Source organism: Phocoena phocoena, chromosome 9 (genome assembly GCF_963924675.1).
Source record: "Phocoena phocoena chromosome 9, mPhoPho1.1, whole genome shotgun sequence".
In the NCBI taxonomy this organism is placed as follows: domain Eukaryota; kingdom Metazoa; phylum Chordata; class Mammalia; order Artiodactyla; family Phocoenidae; genus Phocoena; species Phocoena phocoena.
Window position 1 is genome coordinate 94492497 of NC_089227.1, and position 13694 is coordinate 94506190.

Below are 13694 nucleotides of genomic sequence, written 5' to 3' on the forward strand. Positions count from 1 at the left end.
TAGAATAAAAAATGATTATATTAGGGTTCTCCCAAAAAGAATCAATAGGATGTTTATAAATACATAGAAAGATTTATTGTGAGGTATTGGTTCACATGACTACGGAAGCTGAGGACTCCCATCATTTGCCATCTGCAAGCTGGAGGCCCAGGAAAGCTGGGGTCAGTTCCAGTCCAAGTTCAAAGGCCTGAGAACCAGGAGAGCCAATGTCCGAGGGAAGAAGATGGCTGTCTCCATTCAAACAGAGCAAATTCTCCCTTCTGCCTTTTTGTGCTATTCGGGCCCTCAATGGATTGGATGATGAAAACCCGCATTGGTGAGAACCACCTCTTCTATGGATTCAAATGCTAATCTCTTCTGGAAACACCCTTGCAGGCACACCCAGAAATTATGTTTTATCAGCTCTTTGGGCATCCGTTAGCACAGTCAACTTGACACATAAAACTAACCATCACAGCGAGAAAAGGAAAAACCTCCAAATGCAGCTATATTTTATTTCAATTAAGGAACGCTCTTTTCTATAATTTAAACCGTTTCATACTTAGTTGCTTCCTCTCCTCTCCTTCTGATCAACAGTTGTAATATAAAATTTGCAATTATGTCAATCTCAGAATTCAATACTGAACCACTTCCTTGTGTTGTAATTCAAATTCCAAGCTTACCAAATAATGTTATGCTTCTAAAACACAACTTTTTTAGGTAAAATTCTTTAAAATTATATATATATATATATATTTTTTTTTTGGCTGCGTGTGTCTTTGTTGCAGTGCGCCAGCTTCACGGGCTTCTCTCTAATTGTGGTGTGCAGGCTTCTCTCTAGCTATGGCGTGCAGCCTCCAGGGCGCCGTGGGCTCTGTAGTTTGCAGCACGTGGGCTCTCTCGCTGAGGCACGTGAGCTCAGTAGTTGTGGCGCGTGGTCTTAGTTTTCCCACGGCAGGTAGGGTCTTAGTTCCCTGACCAGGGATCAAACCCACATCCCCTGAATTGGAAGGGGGATTCTTTACCACTGGACCACCAGGGAAGTCCCAAAAGTGATATTTTTTTACAGAACCAAAACACAAGTGGTAATTAAAGACAACAAAGTATTGCATGCATGTGGTAAAACAAAAACAAAAAACAGAGCAAGGTGTGAAATGAAAAGTGAAGAGTTCTCCCTTTCCCACTCTTCACTTTTTTGTGTATGCTTTGAGAAATGCCCTTTTTTTTTAAACACAAATGTCAGGCATAATACAGAGATTCCATATACCCTTCATCCAGTTTCCCCAATGGTGACATCTTGCGTGTCTGGTACAATAACACAACCAGAAAATTGGCATTGATACAATCCATCAACCTCATTCAGATTTCATCAGTTTGATATGCATACATTTGTGTGTCTGTGTTTAATTCCGTATAATTTTATCACCTGTAGACTCATGTCACCGCAACCACAGTCTAGACACAGAATGCTTCCAGCTTAGGGATCCCTCATACTGCCCTTTTTGTAGCAATAGCCACCTCCCTCCCTCCCTCCCCACTTCCCTAACCCTTGGCAACCGTGATCTGTTCACATAGTTGTCATTTTACGAGGGCTGTATGAACGGAATCAGATTGGCTTGTTTTCACTCAGCATAACCCCCTGAGGTCCACCCAAGGTACTATATGTCTCTGTAGTTTGTAGCTTTTTTCTTTTTGTTGCTGAGTCCTGTTCCTTGGTATGGATGTGCCAGTTTGTTTAACCTGTTGAAGGACATTTAAGTTGTTTCCACTTTGGGGCTGAAAATTTTCAAATTCCAACGTGTGTGTGTGTGTGTGTGTGTGTTTGTGTGTGTGTAGGCTTCCCCACACCAGCAAGCAATTTTCGCATGCCAGCAGGGTTTTCGAGAATTCAACTCAATTCCGACACTATCTACCCGGAGATAGCATTACATTCCACGTGTAAGACCACCCTCCACTTCCAGGTGCAAGTCCAGGTCGTCACCTGCGCTTCTGACAGACTGGTTATAAACCAGAGGTTCCCATGACCCCCTTCTCGGGTTTAATTAATTTGCTAGAACGGCTCACAGAACTCAATAAAACTCATTTACTCACTAGATTACTGATTTATTATAAAAGTATATTAAAGGATATGATTCAAAACCCAGATGAAGAGATACATAGGGCGAGGTTCTGAACAAAGGAGCTTCTGTCCTCATGGAGATGAAGAGATACATAGGGTGAGGTCCTGAACAAAGGAGCTTTTGTCCTCATGGAACTTGGGGACCAGCATGGTGGCACATGGAAGCATCCTGGTTTCCCATTGTGGAAGCTCTCCGAAAATGGGGTTTTTATGGAGACTTCATTACATAGTCATGATTGACTAAATCTCTGGCCAATGGCAATTGATTTAACCTCAAGCTCCTCTCTCCTCCCCAGAAATCAGGGAGGGGAACTGAAAATTCCAACCCTCTAATCACTTGGTTGGTTCTCCTGGCAACCAGGCCCCTGATCTTTAGGTGCTTCTAAAAGTCACTTCATTCACAAAAGACACACTTATCACTGTCAACGCTTAGGAAATTACAAGTCTTTTGGAAGCTGTGAGCCAGGAACTGTGGACTAAAACCACATATATATGAGAAATATATTTTGGTCATCTGAATATCCAAATATGTGTATATAAATATATATATATCTTATCAATCACAATATCACAGGGGCTACCCCAGGTAAAGCTGCTATGAACATGCATGTACAGGTTTGTGTGTGCATATAAATTTTCATTTCTCTGGGGTCAATGCCCAGGAGTACAATTGCTGAGTCATGTGGTAAGCGAATGTTTAGTGTTGTAAAGAAACTGCTCTACTTTTCCGGAGTAGCCATACCATTTTCCCTTCACACCAGCAATTCATGAGTGATCCAATTTTTCCACATCCTCACCAGCATTTGGTGTTATTACAATTTCTTATTTTACCTTTTCTGATTGGTGTGTAGTGGTATCTCATTGTGACTTTAATTTACATTTCCCTAATAATGTTGAACATCTTTTTGCCTGTGGGGTTGAGTGGGAAGGGGAATGATGGAACTTTCTGGGTGATAGTAATGTTTCCTATCTTGATTGGAGTTTGGGTTACACCAATGTAAATTTTTATCAAAACTCATGGAATGGTCCAGTTAAAATCTGTGCAATCCACTGCATGCAAATTTTACTTTAAAAAAAAAAGTTAACTGTAAACTAATATTTAATTCTTGTTACTTTTATGCATGCTGAAGTAGCTAGGTGGAAGTGTGCTGATGTCTGCAGCCTACTTTGAAATGTATCAAAAAATAAGATATATTGATGGATAAAGTGATGGATAGATATATAATAAAGTATAATGAAATTAGAAGCCCCTCTAATCCTTTTTAACTGATGAAATGTATACTATGAGTATAGATTATTTTTTTAACTAAAATAATTATCTTTAGTAATCTATATCTTTAAGGTTTATGTTTAAAAAAATTTGTTAATATGGGCTTCCCTGGTGGCGCAGTGGTTGAGAGTCCGCCTGCCGATGCAGGGGACACGGGTTCGTGCCCCGGTCCGGGAGGATCCCGTGTGCCGCGGAGCAGCTGCGCCCGTGAGCCATGGCCGCTGGGCCTGTGCGTCCAGAGCCTGTGCTCCGCAACGGGAGAGGCCACAACAGTGAGAGGCCCGTATACAGCAAAAAAAAAAAAAAAAATTTTGTTAATATCCACACATTGATACTTTCACACATCGATGCTATCTCAGATAATGTGTTTAATCATTAACTCTTGGGCTTCCCTGGCGGCACAGTGGTTGAGAGTCCGCCTGCCGATGCAGGCGACACGGGTTCGTGCGCCGGTCCAGGAAGATCCCACATGCCGCGGAGCGGCTGGGCCCGTGAGCCATGGCCGCTGAGCCTGCGCGTCTGGAGCCTGTGCTCCACAACGGGAGAGGCCACAACAGTGAGAGGCCCCCCGTACCGCAAAACCAAACTAAACTAAACTAAATCATTAACTCTTTCATACAGCGTGTCAGGCTGTCATCTTTCTATTCACCTCAGAAAATCCTGGAGACCAAGATCAAAAGTGTTACATTTCCTGCATAGATAACTTTAGAGATTAGCAGAGGATGATGTACAATGTAAGTTACAAACAAGTGCTCCACAGTGAAATCCAGTCCCTGTGACAGGATGGTGGCCCTGTTGGTAGGTCCCTGGTGTGGCCATTACACTCAGACTTTGGCTGTAGCTCCTGGGTCATAGCCGGGCTGCAGGAGCGGGGTGGGAAAGGGGTGATAAGCTTGGGCTTATTTTCACCAATTTACAAATTAGAAACTGAAGCCCAGAAAGGTTAAGTACTTACCCAAGGTCACACAGTTAAGTGGTAGAGCTGAGATTTGAAACCTGGTTTGGCCATCTCCAAAAAATATGTGATTAACCACAATACAGCCCTATTTTCTCATGTATGGGGACACAGTTATGTGGGACACTGTTGCCACTATCTGTAGAATTTTCTAATAAAAAAAATGCTTTTTGTTACTTGGCAAAAACCACACTCAGTTTCTTAAATTTCAGGGTTGCTTTTTGTGGCATAATGCTGAATACCTGACAGCACTGAACACCATTGTTCACTCAGTTCATTCCCAGTGAGCTTTGTACAATGTTACAACTAGCTGGTGAGGGTAATATTTAACCTTACATACTTGAGGATTCTTTGAAAGCATTTCCGTCCCCAAAATATCAATGTTTCTGATTTACTTCCTGTTATATCATTTAACCACCTTTCCTACACATTTGGAGGAGCTGTAAGGCAACTAACACAGAAGAAAAAACCCTCAACAGAGTTAAAAGATCAAGATTCTGAGTTTGATTCTAACTAAACAAATCATGGGCTTTCTCTGAGCTGGTTTCCTCCTCTGTAACATGAAAATGATAATCAGATTTACCCCACGATTGTTATTAAGGATCAAATGAGATTGTGGATGTGGACCAAATTGTTTCTACCACCGACACTGTGTTAGAAGAAGTCACGTGCACATGAGGCTTCTAAGAGCTATTCAGTTAAAATGTTACTTTTAATAATCAGTCTTAATTAGCTCATAAAAGATGAGCATCCTGATAGAGCCTACAATCTTAATTTCCTAATCTTGCTTTATAGGCCAATAACCTTATTTTATCTTCTGATATTCTCTTTTGCTATCTGAAAATCAGTCTTTTCTTAAACTGACAAACAATGGGGGAAATGGCATCTAACCACTCCTCCAGGGAAGACCAGGGTAATGATCTTAGAATGTCATAGGTGTTGTGTTAAATTAGGCAGCCAAAAAAAAAAGTGTTAAGAGTTGGATGACGTAGTGGTTAAGAGCCAGTGCTCTGGACTGGGACTGGGGGTTCAAATCTTGACCCACCCTCGATTAGCTATGTATTTTTCTCAAATCTCTGACCTCACCTACAAAATGATATAATAACTACCCCTTATTACATTATATTTTAAGTTACCTAATTTGTGTAAAGCATTTAGCACAATGAGCAGTACGTACAAAACACTCCACACATGTTGGCTGTAAGTATAAAACAGATCCAGATTCAGAAACACAAAACCACAGAAATCTGGAGACACAGAAGCACACAGCAGTAGACACCCGTGACCCTTCCCAGGAAGTCTGTGGATTACCTGCACTTCTCCCTTTTCCCCTGACCACCCACTTCCCTGCACCATGATCCTCCAAAATGAGGCAGCATGGTAGACCAGCCAAGAGGAGAGTTCCAACCTCTAGCCAGATGCTTTGTGGAAAGCTGGCAAGTAGAAAGCGGAAAGACAATTGAATTAAGTGGTGAATTCATATTCTGCTAAGGATACTAAGTTGATAAAGAAAAAAGGAAAGTAAAAACTTTGGGAAGGAGTTTGGCCACATGCATTCAGGGCAATAAAAACTTTCACCATGCTTATCTCAATAATGACATTCTTTAGAATTCAGCTGGAGGAAATAACCCCAAAAGAAGGAAAAACTACACCCAAGAAGATAGAATTTTATATATATATATATATATATATATATATATATATATATTTTTTTTTTTTTTTTTTTTTTTTTTTTTTTTGGCTGCGTTGGGTCTTCGTTGCTGCGCACGGGCTTTTCTCTAGTTGTGGTGAGTGGGGGCTACTCTTCCATTGTGGTGTGCAGGCTTCTCACTGTGGTGGCTTCTCTTATTGTGGAGCACCACGAGCTCTAGGCGCATGGGCTCAGTAGTTGTGGCACACAGGCTTCAGTAGTTGTGGCTCATGGGCTTAGTTGCTCCACGGCACGTGGGATCTTCCCAGACCAGGGCTCGAACCCGTGTCCTCTGCATTGGTAGGTGGATTCTTAACCACTGTGCCACCAGCGAAGCCCAGAATTATATTTTTTGTTGTGGGTTTTTTTTTTCTTTTTTCAGAATTATATTTTTTAAACAGCTTTATAGAGGTACAATTCACCCCTTTAAAGTGTAAAATTCAATGGGTTGTGGGGTTTTTTTGGTATATTCACAGAGTTGTACAAGCATCACTGCTACCTAATTAGAAAACATTTTCATTAACCCAAAGCAATAAATCCATTTACAGTTACTTCCTATTCCTCCCTCTCTCCAGCCCTTAGCAACCACTAATCTACTTTTTTGTCTCTTAAAGCATTATTTTTGATGACCAAGAGGAAAAAAAAAGAAAAATTGAATAAAATAAACTCAATGTTATTGAATAACATAATATAAAGGTCTGTTAAATTATGGTATATCCATTCAATAAAATATTATCTTATTGGCTGTTAGAAATTACTACAATAAAAACTATATCAAAAGGCAATTCTGTTACAATGTTTTAAGTTTTTTTAAAGATAACAAAATGGTGAACATACTCTGATCTCAACTAGAGTATATTCTGATTTGTGTGTGAACAGACTGGAAGAAATGTATAGAAATTTTAAGTGGCCACGTTAGGGTAATGAGATTGTGGACAATTTTTTCTTTAGCGTTTAAATATTTTGTAACATTTTATATTTTTTAAAAAATGGAATTTTTAGAAAATCTATTTAAAATTATTGAAATAGAGAATATATTGTAGGGCACAACCAGACAGCAGTCCAGCCTCTATGACTTGGATCCAGTTCTTACTTAACAAATCTCTCTAGCGCAGGCTCCTTCTAGCAACCAAAAGCCTTAAGCTACAAAGGTCCCACCTCACCCAGGCTGCATGACTTTTCACACTGTAGACTTTCAGGCCTTCACCCTTTGGCCCTCTTACCTCTCAGGCGACACTCCCCAGACCCCCCAGAGCTCACTCCTTAACTAAGCCTTCTTAGTTATCATTGCATACCAGTGACTCTTGGCCAATTTCCTTCTATTAATATATTCACTGTAGGTCCTTCTGATCCCAGCCATACTTTCTCCTTATGAGCTGAATAGTAAGAAAATTGGTGGAAACAAGATAGTCATCCCTCAGTATTGGTAGGGGATTGGTTCCAGGACCCCCAAATGCGATGAATGTGGAAAAGCCTTCATTCAAAGCTCGCATCTCATTGGATATCATAGAGTACACACTGGAGTGAAATCCTACAAATGCTCAAAATCTGGGGATGCTCAAATCCCTTATATAAAATGGTGTAGTATTTGCATACAACTCAGCACATCCTCCTGTACACTTTAAAACCATCTCTATGGGGCTTCCCTGGTGGCGCAATGGTTGAGTGTCTGCCTGCCAATGCAGGGGACACGGGTTCGAGCCCTGGTCTAGGGAGGATCCCACATGCCGCGGAGCAACTAGGCCCGTGAGCCACAAGCACTGAGCCTGCGCGTCTGGGGCCTGTGCTCCGCAACAAGAGAGGCCACGATAGTGAGAGGCCCGCGCACCGCGATGAAGAGTGGTCCCCACTTGCCACAACTAGAGAAAGCCCTCGCACAGAAACGAAGACCCAACACAGCAATAATTAATTAATTAATTAACTCCTACCTCCCCACATCTTCAAAAAAAAAACCATCTGTATGTTACTTATAATACCCAACAATGTAAATGATTTGTAATAGCTGTAAATACAATGTAAATGTTATATAAACAGTTGCCAGCACTCAGCAAATTCAAGTTTCGCTTGTTGGAACTTTCTAGATTTTTTTTTTATGAATATTTTCTGTGTGAGGTGGGATGAATGTGAGTCAATGCGGAACCCGCAGATTTAAAGGGCCGGCTGTAACTGAAACCATGCCCCTCAGACTGGGACTCGAACCCATGCAGCTGGAACTCAAACCCGGCCAGAACCCAGTCTTCCAACTGAGATCACACACCTGGTTTCGGGACTTAATGAAGCTCCGTTCTTGATGTCTCATCGCAGAAAGAATTCAGTGAGAGACAAACAGATAGATAAGAAGTGGATTTATTTAGAGAGAAACACACTCCATAGACTGTGGACCATCTCAGAAGGTGAGAAAGGCACCAGGGTATGGGGTTGTCAGTTTTTGTAGGGGTGGGTAATTTCCTAGGCTAATGAGTGGGAGGAGTATTCCAGCTATTTTGGGAAGGGGCGGGGATTCCCAGGAATTGGGCCACCGCCCACTTTTTGATCCTTACGGTGGGTCTCGGAACTGTCATGGCGCCTCTGGGTGGTGTCATTTAACTTGCTGATGTGTTACAGTGAGTGTATTGTGAGGCTCAGGTCTAGTGGAAGTTTTGTCCGCCATCTGGGACCCATAGGTTCTAATCGCTCTATGTCATGTCCTCGGGCTATGTCATGCTTTCAAAGGTTGTGCCCTGACCCCTTCCCTCCGGTTGCATAACAACCAGCTCTCCTCCTCTTACTGAGTCCAAGCTCCCTGTGCTCGACACACGATGGGCAAACAAATCGGGAGGCAAGGTGTTGGGGCAAGGAACACGACTTTATTCGGAAAGCCGGTAGACCGAGAAGATGGCGGACTAGGGTCCCCCCAAAAAACATCTTATTGGGGTCTGGATGCCAGTTTCTTTTATAGAATCAGAGAGGGAAGTAAAGTAAAAAGGTAGAATAGAGAGAGAGAGGCGGGGAGGAAGTAAAGTAAAAATGACTATCAGTCTCGCAAAACATCGCTTGGAATGGCCAGCCTCGGGGAGGGGATGTGTTAATTTCTTCTCTCTTGCAGCCATTCACAGGTGGGTAGGGTTCCCAGAGGCAGGCCATTATGTATGACTATAATAACAAAAGCAATGAGAAAGGCTAAAGTCAAAGAAACAGATCCCACACGGAGTCAAAATTGGCTCTCTTCCCTGTTACACTCCCACCCTGCATTCCCACTTCCTAGAGAGACACGGCTCATTTAGACTATCATAGCCTTCCTGTTACGTCGATCACCTCCCTCTCCGTTGTCAGTCTGGGGCAGAGAATCGACACTGACACCCCACCACTACTTACACACACAACCCCAGGCACACTCACTCATCCATGTCATTTCTGTTCTCCTCCTCTCTCTTCCGCACCCCCCAACTCCACACATCCTCCGCTGCAGTAGCCCTGGCTGTGCCCCCAGGACTGCTACCCCTTCGGTTTGTCCACTAGTAACATTCTGAAGGCACAGAGTCCAGCCCCGTCTCAAGAACAAAGTACGCCTCCAGCACCCGCCTCACCCAGACTTACGACTAGATCCATAACTGAAAAGAGTGGGTTCCAGATCTCCAGTGTGTGGTGAGCCCAGGTGGAACGGGAGCCTTCCAATGAGAGCACTCAGCTGTGTTCAGTGAGCACCTACCACGTGTCAGGAACTGTGTTAGCTTCAAAGATTCAGGATGGTTGACACTAATCACTCACCTTGAGAAGCTCACAACAGAAGTGTTGCCCAACACAGGTTCGCTTGTCCGCTCCACAGTGAGGCCCAAGAAGCCCAAACGTCAGCGTTTGGGGCAGAGAAAAGTTATTGCCAGGGCTGTGCAAGAAGAAAGAGCAGCATTTGCTCAAAAGACCTGAACTCCCCGATGGTTTGGGGGAAGAGTTTTCAAAGGCAAAATATGAGGTGAGGGCTGTGAGGTGTGCGACCTTCCTCTGATTGGTTGGTGGTAAGGTAACAGGGCGGTGCTCCAGGAATTCTGTGCACAGCCTGAAGTTACCATCCTCCACCTGGGAGGAGGCCTTAGCTCCCTTAGAAGAACTCAAGGGTACATTGTCACTATATCCCTTGAGGAGGAACCGGAACTTGGCTTTATCGCAGAACTATTGTTTCCTGACTGCTCCTCCACTGTGTCTACATTGCCTTCCCTCCGTAATTAGAAACTGTTTAAATCTGCCCTTTGAAACTCAGGGAAAGTCTCGGAGGCTAAAGGCTTTTTCCTACCAACAAGAAACAGGGGACCCAGAAAGGCTTTTGTACCCAGGAGGGCTCCTCAGGGTCCTGCTCAGTTTCAGAAGGAAGGTATGTAAACAGAACGTCACTATATAGCAGGAAAAGGTGTGGGCAGGGGAGGAAGGAACGCCGTGCAGACGCAGTGGAGACAGTCTCTGCAGCAGGCGTCACCTCGGAGGTGGCCTGTGAAGAATCAAGCGTTAACTGGGCCAAGAAGCATACACAACACGTCTTACAGGTCTGCAGAAAACAAGGAACTTACAGAAATGGTACTTTGGCAGCAGAAGTAGGACACATCATTCCATGTCCACGGTAGTGCTCACAGTGATCAAGCGCTGCGTGATCCGCAGAGATCAAATAAACCGTGGCCTCTGCTCCCAGGCACAAAACGTATTACCTAAATATAATGCGAACTGCTCGGGATACCAAGCGCATTGAGAAGAAGGGAGAAGAAATGTGAATTTCACTCTGGTCCGAAGTACAAACATCACTGGGGGTGAGTTTGGGGAGTACTCTCTTTAGGGCGCCGTAGGGGATGGGTGGAGTAAATAAGAGGCAGAAAAATCAAGGTGGGGCAGTAATAGGAGTTCAGCCTTCAGCAGAAAAGGGGAGGAGGAATCTCGCGCAGGATTGGGGCAGAAAAGTGGGTGGAACCAGTGGGCGCCACCCCGCCTCCTCCCACGCCCCCGTACAACCTACCTACCTTGCAGTCTGGTGAGACAGGTGAGGGAGGAACTCCTAACGCTGGTAAGAGGGGCAGGAGGGTCGTGGCTTTGGGGCTGGCATGTAAGGAGGCGGTCTGGCCCCTTAGTAGAATCGGTGACTCCTTCCTCTGCAGAGCTCAAGGAACTCCTGACAGGCTGGCTGGGGGTAGTGGCTGCCTAGGTGCTCCTGCTGTGTTGCAGGGGAATGAAAAGGCTTCTCCCCACCAGCCTCCCAGCCCCTGTGCTAATAACTCCAGGCAGGAAACTTGAAATCTGAGTTTACCGAGTGAGGGCCGGTAGAGGGCGGGGGACCATGACAGCCATGGGGCACGGAGAGGTCAAGAATCACCTGGGCCTCTGTCCATTGCCCTAGACCTCTATCACCTTAGACCTCTGTCTGTAAGATTCTCAGGTAGTTGTGTCCTGTGGCTTTGTTGTGTCTATGTGCACTTTCTCCCTCCAACTGGAGCGTGGGGCTGACGGGAGCAAATGGGAAGACGGGGTCAAAAAGGGTAAGCGGTGCCCTACAAGGTCAGACTGAGGGACTCAGACTGGGCAGGTGGGGGGTGGACGTTCGTTGCAAGCAATAATAAAGGGTGGGGCCCGCCTATCACCTGGATTCCAGAGATGCCGTGAGTCCTGAGGCCCCAGGCAGGGCCTGCCTAGGACTGGATCCTGGACTGGGTAGAAATACAGAGACGGAAGGGAGACCATAGAGAAGAAGTTAAAAGTAAGGAACGTAGGGCTCTGACATAGTAAACTCACATGAGGGCTGGGAGTCAGAACTTCCGGGCTGGTTCCTGGCTATTCCACACATACTGATACCCTGGGACAACAGTGTGATCCTAGAGAGAATCCCAGAGCTGAAGGGGACCCTGCAGATCACTTCTTTGGGCCATTTATTTGATTTGAGGTAGAAGAAACAAACCCAAACAAAGGTGTCTAATATGCTTACTTTGAAATCTAACCTAGCGGTGATGCCAATTGCTAGTTTAGACACAACAGCTGTGTGTCTTTTTGCAGGAGCCTGGGGAGGGGCCATGGTGCCAAGCCAATTGTGGGGGACTCTGGAGAAGCCGCTTCTCTTCCTGTGTTGCACCTCCTTCCTCCTGGGGCTGGCTTTGCTGGGGATACGGCCGGACATCGCCCCTGTTGCTTATTTCTTTCTCACCTTGGGTGGCTTCTTTTTGTTGGCCTGCCTCCTGGCCTGTGTTTTGGAATGGGGGTCTCGATCAGTGCAGACCGAGAGCCCAGGGGCCTCAAGCAATGCACGGTGAGTTAAGGGGTGGGCAGGATTGGAGGATTACATGTGGACCCATTCTCCCTATGTCCCTCTAGACTTTAGGCGGACAGCCTCTGCTTTCCCCTTGTCACTGGTATCAGGGTCAGGGGCTAGTGGAGGGGTCTTTTGCTGGTAGAAGATAGAAAAGGGAAAAAAGGCTTCTTTCAGGAAGCCACTAATGACCTTATTTCTCCCCCCCCCCACTTCAGGGACAATGAAGCCTTTGAGGTACCTACCTACGAAGAGGCCACAGTGTTGGAATCACAGTGCCACCCCCCAGGGGTGGATCAACCACCCTCCTACACCAGTGTTGTAATCCCCCCAGAACTTGAGGTGAGACAGCCTAGCCATCCAGAGGAGCCCAGGAGAGCCAGACTGGACAGGCGAGTGGGCTCAGAGGGGTCTGTGATCTCAGGAAGCCCTGGAAGACCTCCAGTCAGCCTGCGGCTTCGGGGACCACGAGTTGCGTCCACTGTTCCTGATCTGCAGAGCTTGTGGGCGCCCCCCAAATTGGAACCTCTTACTCCACCCCCTGCCTACGATGTCAGCTTTGGTCACCTCGATGATGATGTTTTCTATGGAAACAACTGGACACCCCCCTAAAGGACTTTGCTAGGATATGTCATCTTTCTGCACCAGACCCACTCATTCATTCGAACAATGCTTCCCAGTGCCTGTTATGTGTCAGGAACTGTGTCTCCACCTGGATGTCACAAATGATGACTTTAACCCAGAGGGGAGTGAGGCTATGGTGAGCCCTTCCCAGTTTTACAGTGGCACATCCCAGGGATGTAGGCGGCACAATTTGAGTCTTCAGGCAATATTCAGTGACCTACCCCATACCTGGTATTTCCAGAGTTAGACTGAGGGTGAGATGAGGAGATTCCAGAGAATCTAGTGAAGGAAGAAAAGAAACAATATCTGAGTGACAGCTCTGTTGCTTCTCTTCCAGGTGCTTTGCCTCTATTAGATCACAAAAATGAGGTATTATTGTCCTCATTTGAAAAACGAGGATGCTAAGGGTCAGAAAAAATTGATAATTTGCACAGGGGCACACTGCTAGTAAATGACACACAAATGTCTTGAATTCTGCTCTTCTGATCCCATAGCCCTTGTGTTTTCAATACAAGGCAACAGAAGCCAGATCATGCACACATCTCTCAATTTCTGTCTTGGTCAATGGCTGGTGAGGGGTAGAAGACTTCGTGTAGACAGAATGGGGGACCAGCTGTGTCTGCAGACAGGGAGTGCTGAGTGGGACCAGGAGTGTGCCCAGCCTCCTAGAGGAGCAGAGCTGATCAAAACTGTGATGGCCCCTGCTCCAGATGGGAAATTCCTGCCCCGGGGGGCTAGACAGCAGTCCCCAGTGCAGGGTCCCATCCTATCTAGAAGCAGTGGAGTAAACTGCCCCAGGGGTAG

General features: G+C 45.4%; 1 protein-coding gene across 1 annotated transcript; it reads left to right on the top strand.

Annotated features, from left to right (window-relative positions):
- Nucleotides 1–12018: 12018 nt before the first annotated feature.
- TMEM139 (transmembrane protein 139) lies at nt 12019–13386 on the top strand. The gene is made up of 2 exons (XM_065884238.1): nt 12019–12266; nt 12485–13386. Exons 1-2 carry the CDS (start codon nt 12034–12036, stop codon nt 12876–12878), a joined length of 627 nt encoding a protein of 208 aa, XP_065740310.1. The 5' UTR covers nt 12019–12033; the 3' UTR covers nt 12879–13386.
- The last annotated feature ends 308 nt before the right edge of the window (nt 13387–13694 follow it).

Bases quoted from the DNA above. Each gene is read 5' to 3' on its own strand.
- TMEM139 (XM_065884238.1), top strand. From the start codon at position 12,034: ATGGTGCCAAGCCAATTGTGGGGGACTCTGGAGAAGCCGCTTCTCTTC. The intron at 12,267-12,484 runs GTGAGTTAAGGG...CCCCCACTTCAG, and splicing joins GGGGCCTCAAGCAATGCACG to GGACAATGAAGCCTTTGAGG.